The 11,204-nt window shown below is 41.1% G+C and overlaps 1 protein-coding gene across 2 annotated transcripts in view; it reads right to left on the bottom strand.

Annotated features, from left to right (window-relative positions):
• Positions 1-11,204, bottom strand: part of spryd3 (SPRY domain containing 3) — a 107,130-nt gene that overhangs the window by 20,770 nt on the left and 75,156 nt on the right. For both annotated transcript variants that reach the window (XM_051949301.1, XM_051949300.1), the window contains one exon: positions 6,927-6,984. In XM_051949301.1, the coding sequence (XP_051805261.1) occupies positions 6,927-6,984 (58 nt within the window). The remainder of the gene's footprint in view (positions 1-6,926; positions 6,985-11,204) is intronic.

Here is an 11,204-nt window from a genome sequence, read left to right as displayed (position 1 = left end):
CACAAAAACATTACTGTGCACAAGAACAAACATTTGAGATTTATGTAAATTAGATTTAAAACCACACGGCTTTCTTCTTTCTCCAATTTTTACGGTTGAGTCGTCGCAAGAGCCTCGACTCGACGGCGGCCTGGTTTAAGGTGTTTACCGCTGAGGGCGACGTGTATGAAGCACTGACATACAGGACATCCTGACATTCCAGGCAGAGGATGACGTGTAAAGCAATGCTAGTAAAAACACTTGTCTACTGAAAAAACGGCATCAACAACATCCAAAAGAAATCCTCAAAACAACACAGAGACAATGGAAAATAAAAAAAAAAGAAAAACATTGCAGAGGTAGCCTGCAGACGAGCTCTCCTGAAGCGGAGCGGCGTGGCTGCAGCCGGTAAATATTTATGGAGTTGTCATGGGACCCGTCCCCGGCTCAGGATACTGTTTAAACAATCTCTATCTGAGCACCGGGAGGCAGACACTCACACTGTATCATTACGGCTCCCATGCGGGCCCTTGTCACAACACCACACACCAGGCAAACAGTGCAGCCACGCCGGCACAGGCAGCTAAAAATAGACGTTTGTGGAGAGTGACAGGGACTGGCGCTGGAGGTTCTGGAGGTACAGCAGCTCTGGGCCTGAAGGATGGAGCTCGCTGACTGGGACAGGAAAGGTAGGAAGAGCCTGGCGGAGCATCAAGGGACTGTGGCTGGAGGGATGTTTGCTACAGCAAATTACAGATCCGCGTACAGCTTACTGGCAGTTTGTAGATTTAGTACTACACTTCCTTAAAAGTCACAAGAAATAGAAAATAACAGAGAAAAAAAGCTGCAGCACAGCATGCCAACACATCCTAACTTGGAAAAAAATCACAGATGAGGAAAAGCTCATGTTGGGATCGGAGTGTGGAGGTCCTCGCAAAACAAGCAACCAGAAATAAGAAACCAAATTCTGCCTGCAAATTTAAAGGCTTCACTCTGACTATAGCCACACAAATACATGCCAGAATAACAGATTTACATAAAAACTGCTGTCTCTGCAGCATGTTTCAGGTTTAGGCTAATTCCAAAATGATAAAAACTGAGAATGAAAATGTCAATATTTTAATCAGGACAAGGAAAAGCCCATGTTAGGATCAAAATCTGTCTCATCCTGCAAATTTAACTTCAAAATTGGAGAAAAAAACCTCCAGGAAAAAAAGCTTTCTCCACACAAACTCATCTCAAAATATCACACTTTGAAGAATCTGCTGTATTTTCAGGTTTAAGCTTGTCTCAAAATGGTAAAAATTGTAAATAACCAGGACAAATCTGCTCTGTGCATTGAAAGGTCAACTAATTCTGTCTCATCCTGCAAGTTTAAAGGCTTCACTGTGGCTTTAGCCACACAAATAACACATTTTCATTAAAAAATATTGAAGATTTTAAACAAATGTTAAAGTTTTTACGGATTGAGCAGCACCCCTAAATCTATGGACAATTATTTGACGGATAATGAAAATAAAATAAACTGCAGCTGTAACTTTACAAGTGTTTGAAAAAGTCATAATTTCATTATTGTGATTTTAAAAAAAGAGACTTTTTCTGTAGTGCAGCGAAGTTGCTAGAGATTTGTTTGTAATTTTTGAGCTGAAAATAGTACGTTCTGCTGTGTTTTTCCTCCAGCGAGCTACAGTGCTGAAAAGGTTTGGAAATCAATTCATAGGAAGCAGACACTGGCACGAGGCTGAGGCGGAAAATGTTAAAATTTGCATCGGAGACAAGAGAAGTTAAAATTAGCACAGAGGTGTTGACAAAGGGGAGAGCGCAGAGCCGGCGTTAGAGTTAAAGCCGGGATGAGAGACTTTGGCTAACGGTAGCTGTCGTCGCCACCAGGTGCTGTATTTATGGAGGGCAGAAGCTGGATCCGGGCTCAGGGTTTGGACTCGGGCCCACAGGAGGAGAGGGCAGCTCTGTTAGCAGAACCTGGCCGAGGACCGACACCAGCTGGAAACAGGAAAGCAGACTTTCTCGTAACATGAGAGTTCGTCTGGAAAAGACTGGGCTTCCCTGCCCAGGCAACAGTGACTTTACAGACTCCTAAAACATGAAAAATTCAAACTAAATATTTATACACTTAACATGATTCCACACACAGAGGTTTGCACATGCTGCTAATAACTTACGACAAATTCTGTTTGCAGAGACGCCGTGTGACTTCATCATCAACCAAATATTAGAAAGGTGATGTATAATCTCCAGCTGAAACATACACTCCCATTCAAAAGTTTGGGGTCACTTAGAAATGTCCTTATTTTTGAAAGAAAAGCAGTTTTTTTTCAATGACGATAAGATTAAATGAATCGGAAATGCAGTCTAGACATTGTTAATGTGGTAAATGACTATTCTATTCTAGCTGGAAATGGTTGATTTTTCATGGAATATCTCCATAGGGGTACAGAGGAACATGTCCAGCAACCATCACTCCTGTGTTCTAATGCTACATTGTGTTAGCTAATGGGGTTGAAAGGCTAATTGATGATTAGAAAACCCTTGTAAAGTTATGTTAGCACATCAATAAAAGCATGAGTTTTCAAGGAAAAAACAGAGGAGATAATTTAATGACTCCTTTTTCTATTTCACGTATTCAGTTAAAGTTGTGTCTTTTAATGAAGAAGTCTAATTATGAATGACAGGTGCTCTGCTATCACACGCTGTTAAAACATTACATCTAATGCATACCAGCTCTCCAATAAATCCACATCGGCCCTGAAACCCATATCGGTCGATCCCTAGTGAGATCATTTGATGGTGCAAATCACTTCAAATAAATTCCCTCATGTGATGAAATCCAGCTTTGATCCAGATAAAGTGTGTTGACAAGACTCTCTTTGTGCCTCCAAGTGTCACAGAGGTGACGTCATCCGAATCAGGTAAAAAGGTGATATGATCCCCTCCATCCTACATGACATGTTGCTATTGGATAACTGTTTTTGCAGAACCTGAGCTGGGATCAGATTAGACCCCGTCGCTGATGCACAGGTTAGACCAAAGCCTGAAAAAAACAACACATTTTTACAAAAACTGACTTTCTAGCATGTTGTGGGTGTAAGCTCACACCAAAATTATAAAAATTGAGAATAAAAATGTCAATGTTTAACCAGGAGGAGGAAAAAAAAAGTTGGAATCAGAGTGTGACCACATTTGGAGATGCTCAAAAGCAGTGCAACAAGAAATATGAAACCAAACTCTGTCTCATCCTGCAACTTCACCTTCAAAACTGGAAGAAAAAAAAGGCTTTACTCTGGGTTCCTCCACACAAATCCATCCCAAAATAACACACTTTTACAAAAATTGTTGTCTTTATAGTATGTTTTGGGTGCAAGCTCGCACCGAAATGCTAAAAATTGAGAATATAAATCATTTTTTGTAATCATGACATGGAAAAGTCATGTTGGGATCAGAGTGTGACCACATTTGGAAGTGCTCGCAAAACAGTGCAACAAGAAATAAGTAATCGTAATCTGCTCTGCAAGTTAAAAGGTCAAATAACTGTCTCATCCTCAAAATTCCCCTTCAAACTGAAGAAAAGCACACATCAGTGCTTCACTCTGGCTTTCTCCAAACAGATTCATCCCAAAAATAACACACTTCTATAAAAAAAAACTTTCTATATTTCAGTCTTAAGTTAGCATCAAAATGATAAACACTGAGAATAAAAATGTCAATGTTTTAACCAGGAACACGAAAAGCAATGTTGGAATCAGAGTGTGACCGCATTTGGAGATGCTCAGAAACAGTGCAACAAGATTATCGCTGTTTCTATCTCTTTAGTCGCATAAACTCATCATAAATGACACATTTTCATGAAAATTGCTGTCTTTCTAGCATGTTTCAGGTGTAAGCTAGCACCAAAATGATCAAAACTGAGAAGAGAAATTTTGTTTTAACCAGGACAAGGAAAAGCCCATGCTGGGATCAAAGTCTGTCTCACCCTGCAAGTCCACCTTTAAAACTGGAAAAAAAAAAAAAAAAGGCTTTGCTCTGGGTTCCTCCACACAAATCTATCCCAAAATAACACACTTTCATAAAAAATGCTGTCTCTCTACCATGTTTCAGGTGCAAGGTAGCACCAAAATGATGAAAACTGAGAATAAAAATGAGATATTTTTTAATCAGACTAAGGAAAAGTCATGTTGGGATCAGAGTGTGATCACATTTGGAGGTCCTCGCAAAACAGGGCAACAAGAACTAAGAAACCAAATTCTCTCATCCTGCAAATTTAAAGGCTTTACTCACTAACTCATCCTAAAATGACACATTTTTATAAAAAACGATGTCTTTCTATGTATGTTTCAAGTTAGGCTAGCATCAAAATGACAAAAATTGAGAATAGAATTGTCAGTTGCTTTAACCAGGACAAGGAAAAGCCCATGTTGGAATCAAATTCTGTCTCATCCTGCAAAACCACATCGGTTGATCCCTACTCGTTTTCTTCTACTTTCAAAACTGGAAGAAAAGGGGCTTATATGCAAATAATTTCAATTAAATTCCCGCACGTGATGAAATCTGGATGCACAGCTTTGATCCAGATAAAGTGTGTTAGCAAGACTCTCTTTGTGCCTCCAAGTGTCACAGAGGTGATGTCATCCGAATCAGGCAAGAAGGTGATATGATCCCCTCCATCCTACATGACATGTTGCTATTGGATAATTGTTTTTGCAGAACCTGAGCTGGGATCAGATTAGACCCCGTCGTTGATGCACAGGTTAGACCAAAGCCTGATAATCTGGTGGCGGGACGCAACCTCCATCTGCGGGTGTTGAGTCATAGCACGTGTGAGTCACTGATGGGGGGGTTTTCAGGGGGGTGACAGGGTTAATGAGGCCTGCTGAGGAGCACTAACTGGTTGGATGGCTGGTTGCTCCTGATAGGACCCCCAGGGGCCCACAGAGCCCCATGGCCCATTAACTTGCGGAGCCAACGCACAGGATGGAGGTCCACGCTGGGCTGACTCCCAATACAAACCCTCGGCCGGCCAAAGAACTCTCAACTTATACAAGTCATACAAAAGAGCAGCGACATGGTTGGAAGGCGTCTGTGTGTATAACTGGAATGTATCTGGACAAAAATAAAAACATAGAAAGTCAATAATGCACATCACACGTGATCCAGGTCAACACTGGTCGCGTGCCCAATACAACGCACCATCAATCACTGGGATTGAAATACAACTCAGGAGTCAAACTGTATGTGCAAAATATAAATAAAAGGAAGAATGCTGCCCTGAGCGATTATGCAATTTATGCATTAGCCTGCAGGCTGTATGAAACTGCTGAAAATCCATCCTCTGTGCTACTGTTTTCCAGTTAATGACATTCACCCAGAGTCCGGCGATAAAAATATAACAATGAGTCTATATGAACCCAAGACCTGCCAAGAATATCCTGGCAGACATTTGCCCTTTCAGAGATTAAATGCAAAAACTAACCATAAAAGTTAATAAACAGAGGTACCACGTGTCACAGAAACACTTCTTTACAGCTTTCTTGGCTCGCATCGAGCAGGAAAACCAAGAAACAAAGCTAAAGTCAGTCCTTATTTAAGCAATTCTGCTGCGGTTATATGACCTGGTGTATATAACACTGCGTATACATTAAGTTTTTTGTCACGCTGCCAGAGCGCTTCTGCGTGCAATTCTTGAGGTTCCCGGTGAAAATATGGGATGCGTGGAGAGACACAAAGAAGAGGCCTTGACTGTTGATTTTGAGGAGCTGGATCAGAGCCTACACCTTAACCCAAGCATGGGAAGGCAAACCTCACATGCACAGCGTGGAAAACCACATACATCATTTTAGTCTCTAACAAATAAGATTAATGGGAGCTTTGCTGGGGCGTGCACATTTCTGTGGTGTCCGAAGCACAGCAGCCAAACCAGACGGACCGCAGTGCAAGACCTCTGGGGCTGGCATGGCGAGCCTCCGTGAATGACTGGCCTCGTCTGTCACTCAGCAATGAGGCGTCATCTGCAGGACGCACAGCATCAACCGTTATTATTATCATTAATGTATCCTAAGTATAAATGGAATCTGCAAAGGGATACAGGGGATTTACGACTGTAAACATTAACTCAAAACATGAGTGGAATGTGCGGAGTGAACAAGAAAATGTGTTTTGATAGCTGATTTGGAGGTCAAATGGAAGACAGTGTATAAACATTCCCACTAAAAATAAAAATCACACACATCCCGGTGGAAAAACGAGACAGAAAGTGACATTTATGGCGTGTTTTGGTCGATCAGTGGGAGCGAGAGCGGCTATGAGAAACAAAAAAACCCAAAATGAAGCAGATAAAAGGCAGCTAGCTCATAACTGCTTCGATCAGATAACGACTAACAAGATCTTGGCTGTGACATCGGATTGCCAGATAAAGCTGCCCACAGTAGCTTCCACAAGTAGTAACAGCCACCTACCTAGCTGCTGCCGCTACTCTCGTATCACGGCAGCAGCGTTTGATAGCTAATCTCTTAGCGCTGATAGCGAGGGGTGCTGTGGGGGTTTTGTGCAGATGCCGGTGCAGATAATGTTCACGGGCTTGTCGTCGCAAACAACCAAGACTGTGTGTGGGAGTGCAGGGAGATAGAGATAACTTTGACTAAACCTCAGAGGGCTTTTTTGTGTCTTCTTTCACTAGTTCATCACTTTGACAGAGAACCAAACTAGAAAGAAAAGAGATTTCTGATGCCATCTGTTTGATCTCTGTTTGTGTTCGGCACCTTGACGTCCCGCTGAGTCGGTGCCCTGTGATGATTGCAGCTTTACTGGAACTGATTTTGTGCACTTCACTGGAATGAGATTGAAGGGGGAACTCCACGAGCACAAATAAAATAACTTTCTTTCTCAGAAAATTCAAGAGACTGAACAAGAATTAAAAGAAAAGCGGGAAATCTCACCTGCATGGTAGGCCACTGACCCCCGGCTCCATCCTGGGTGTCTGTTCTTGGGGTAATCCTGCAGGAAAAACAAACAAAACATTAAAAATATACACCAGAGTTCAACATATCCAGACTTTCTTTGTGCAGTTTGGCTTGACAAAAACTGAAGTTGCAGTAAGAGTTAACAGGGATCAAGAAGGTGGCTTTCAACTTGCTTTGTCAACTCAAACTATCTGCTTCAAACTCTGTTCACATAAAAGAGGGCATTTAACGCATCGTGTGACTCTTCTTCTGCACAAAATAAAATGATCCTGTTCAGCTGCTTCAGTCAAGTTGGTTGTTTTCATGGAGAATAAAGAGGAAATAAACATGCATGACAGTAGAAAGCTGCAACTGCAAATGATGCAAGGCAGGAATGCTGGTAGAAAAGTGTTAAACGTGTGTAATGCATTTATTTTGCAGATTAATGCAGCTGATTAATGATAACTAACAGTTACACATTATTAAAGTTATTGCACTTCATTTATTTAAACAGGATATTGTATTTAAGTCTATGTAGGTCTGTTCCATAATGCAGGAAATCAATATAATTAGCGGCCAAATCGAAGAGAAATTAATGTTACTGATTGAATATCCACTGTAATAAAACCAGTAGAATAACCAATGGTCTAATCAGTGTTCTATCAGCTGAAGTGTAAATGATCTTGGGAGCAAATCAGGATCAAACTTAACATGTTTATACCATTTCAGCATGACCAACTGAATGCATGGAGGTTCCTATGGCAACACGATGCACACAGTGTGTGATATTGTAACTACACGGCTTCCTTCAGTGGTTTTAGGAATGTGCAGATCAACATGTTTGCAGATAAAACATTTTTTCATCAGCTGAAAATCTGAATTACTCAAATAATCATCAGGAAACGATTTGGTTAAAGGGAGACACTTCTTCCAGCTGATGTAAATCTTAAACTCTGAACAAAACCTGACCAGGTTTGCTCAACAGCATCAGTTACCATGGAAATCTAGCACCGTAGCATTGGTTACCATGGAGATCTAGCTCCACAGCATCAGTTACCATGGAGATCTAGCTCCACAGCATTGGTTACCATGGAGATCTAGCTCCACAGCATCAGTTACCATGGAGATCTAGCTCCACAGCATCGGTTACCATGGAGATCTAGCTCCACAGCATCGGTTACCATGGAGATCCAGCACCGCAGCAACAGTTACCATGGAGATCTAGCCAGGTAAAAAGAGAGCCACCTTTGTGATACTAAAAACTCTGATTTTCGGTTAAACACGTCTGCTAACCCATTAACCTCACTACGTAGTTCAGCCCTCTGGTTATGTCATTAGACACCAGAGATGAGGAGCTAATCTTTAACACACCTTGAAAATCCTTCTCTGGTCGTTGATTAAACCCTGAAAAACTCGTGTGTCAAATTTGCATATTTAGAAGCGGTTTACACGTGATCACCTGTGATTCTGCTCAAACCACTCTGGTTAGATGCCATATTGAAGTAATTCAGGTGTAACTGGTCAAACCAGAAGGTGATTCTGAAGAATAAAAATGATGAAATTTCATCTTCTAGTTCACAGAATTGGTTTCTTGTTGTACATATCCATAAGATTTATGTATTTATTCATTTATATTACGATACGGGCCAAACATTTGGAAGCAACATCAAGTTTCTGTTCACAATGTCTTTCTTAAAAAACAGTATGAATTCTATTGATTCTGGGATGCATTTACTGCATGATCAGACTTTGCTTTCATTGATATGCACCATTTTCCTCAATTTGCTGTTGGGTATACGCTATTAAAAAAGTTTGAGGTGCGATGTTCTGATTTTGCTGGTCCGGCCCACTTCAAACTGGGCTGTGTGTGGCCCCTGAACTAAAATGAGTTTGACACCCCAGGCCTAGATGATATGTTTCATACTTGTATTTCTAATTTTACTGTTAAAAAATGTCTAATTTAGTTATTCATAGAAGGTGCATTAGAAATCACCTGGACTTCTCTTGTAGGTTGATGAAAACGTTTCACCTGAAACATCGAACCTACAAGAGAAGCAAATGGTATTTTAGGCTAATAGCTAGCCTTCATAGGCTAACAACTGGAATTTCTAGGCTAGCCAAAGCATTCCAATGCTAGTCCGTGGCCAGCAAGGAGCATTAATGGGATAACAACTGTCATTTTCACCTGAAACATCTTCAAGAACCTGGCTGATTTCTACTGAAGCTCCTACGATTGCACCCAACTGAGAATCTACACAGACAGAGTTAGTTAACGTACGTTAATTCCATTGCAAAACAGTGGCGGCTGGTGAATTTTCTCTTGGGGGAGTGCACTTAATTTACCAAACCAAATAGCAGAGTCGGCAACACCGGAATACAAGAATTGATGTAAATTATGTTCACAGCCATTTGATGTGCTATTACTATGCACCACTAGGAGGGTACACCTAGTCAAACAGACAATTAAATGCATGTAAATGTTACCAGCTAGTGAATTTGAATTGATCTCCCCAGTGTTTGATATGATTTGCTCCAGATAAGGTGTAATTGGTACACACAAACCCTTGAAATGTCCTTTTCTATAATTAAACAAATTAAGAATGTATAAATATGCAAATCTATTTTTAACTTCAAAAGTAAAAAAGAAACAATTCATTTTTCCAGCTTCAAAGAGTGCCAAGTGCTTCTTCTGTCCAGCAAAATCTTTGGAACAACATATTTATATTTACATACTCAAACAAAAACAAAAACAAATCCATACCTGTGAAACCAACAAACATTGGACATTTTGTTAAAAAAAACCCTAACTATAAGGCTTAAAGCAGACAGTGCTTCTGTGAGCTAACTTTTACCTTACATGACAATGAGAAAACAGCAAATCTGCATATTTAAGATCAAAGCAATAAAAATTTGACACTTTGTCTGAAAAAAAAATAGTGAAACCATTAGGCATTATACTATGTATAACTGTGCATGTGCACATCTTATCTTAGGCTTTGAGGCCAAAGTGCTTCTGTCAACTAACATTAAATATTTACAATGAAATATTATAAACAAATATTATAGAAAATACTATTTACATTATGAAATGACAAAAAGTAAATCCTCACATTTTAGAGATTAAAGCCAGCACCTCTACATCTGTGTTATTTTTTGTATGCAAGTTTTGCTCTTCTGTCTTTGACACATGCAAATTTCTCAATGACTCTATGGTTAAAATCTGGGGTCTCCCTGACAAGTTTCTTTTCCACAGAGAGCATGGCCAGTGCATTAAGACGATCCTGCGACATCGTGTTCCTGAGGAAGGTCTTGATTCTTTTTAGTGTTGAGAAGCACCTCCAGGGTCCGTGTGGGGCTGGGCGCGTGTGCGTGTGCGTGTGCGTGTGTGTGTGTGTGAGACGCATGTGGGCCTGCGTGCCTGTACAGGGCTGATGAATAGTTGGACGCTCATCCTATTCAGCCACATATGGATAAATAAACAAAATTTTTTATTTTTTGCCTTTTTATTGTGATAGTCGCAGTGAAGAGTGACAGGAAATGGGGGGGAAAGTAGGAGGAAGACATGCAGCCAAGGGCCGTGGGCAGGAATCGAACCCAGGCCGCTGCGTCGGAGACCAGCCCCTGTACATGGGTTGCCTGCTTCACCCGATGAGCTATACGGACGTCGGGCACCCGAGAAACAAAATTATTTAATAAATACCAGCGCACCGGCCCACATGTGGACCAGCCCTTCGGTCAAACGACCGAATGAAATAACGTTCAATCCGCCCCTGAGCACCTCTCAGATTCAGCTGTCGTCATTGGAGTCGTGATGAGGATCTTCAGGAGAGACACAGGCTGTGTCCGAAATCGCATACAAACGTACTACTCATACTAAATGTGACGTCAAAATAAGTATGTAGTGCGTTCACATTGGATAGTATGAATACATTGAGTACGCGAGAAATACCCGGATGTATACTATATCCGGAAAAATTTTAAGTATGCGCGGTGACCACACTAGTCATACTCAACCGCCCCATAATGCTTTGCGAGCTATCCACCGAAATGCAAACCTCCGCGGGATATGTGGCCGGACCGCGGCGATTTTTATTTTATTTTATGTGGTTAAGTAGTCATCCTAATCACCCCACAGATTTGAGAAATAGGCGTTTTCTGACCAACGTTTTAAATTTGTCAGACGCCTCACAACGTGCTACTGAATGCTCGCAGCTAGTTGCAGCAGCTCGCTTTGCATACAGAACAAGTAGCAGCTACCTCGAGTAACCTGCAGCT

This window comes from Acanthochromis polyacanthus, chromosome 6, assembly GCF_021347895.1.
Source record: "Acanthochromis polyacanthus isolate Apoly-LR-REF ecotype Palm Island chromosome 6, KAUST_Apoly_ChrSc, whole genome shotgun sequence".
Lineage (NCBI taxonomy): Eukaryota > Metazoa > Chordata > Actinopteri > Pomacentridae > Acanthochromis > Acanthochromis polyacanthus.
The sequence above is the reverse complement of the archived record's forward strand: the minus strand, read 5'-3'. Positions and strand labels throughout refer to the sequence as shown.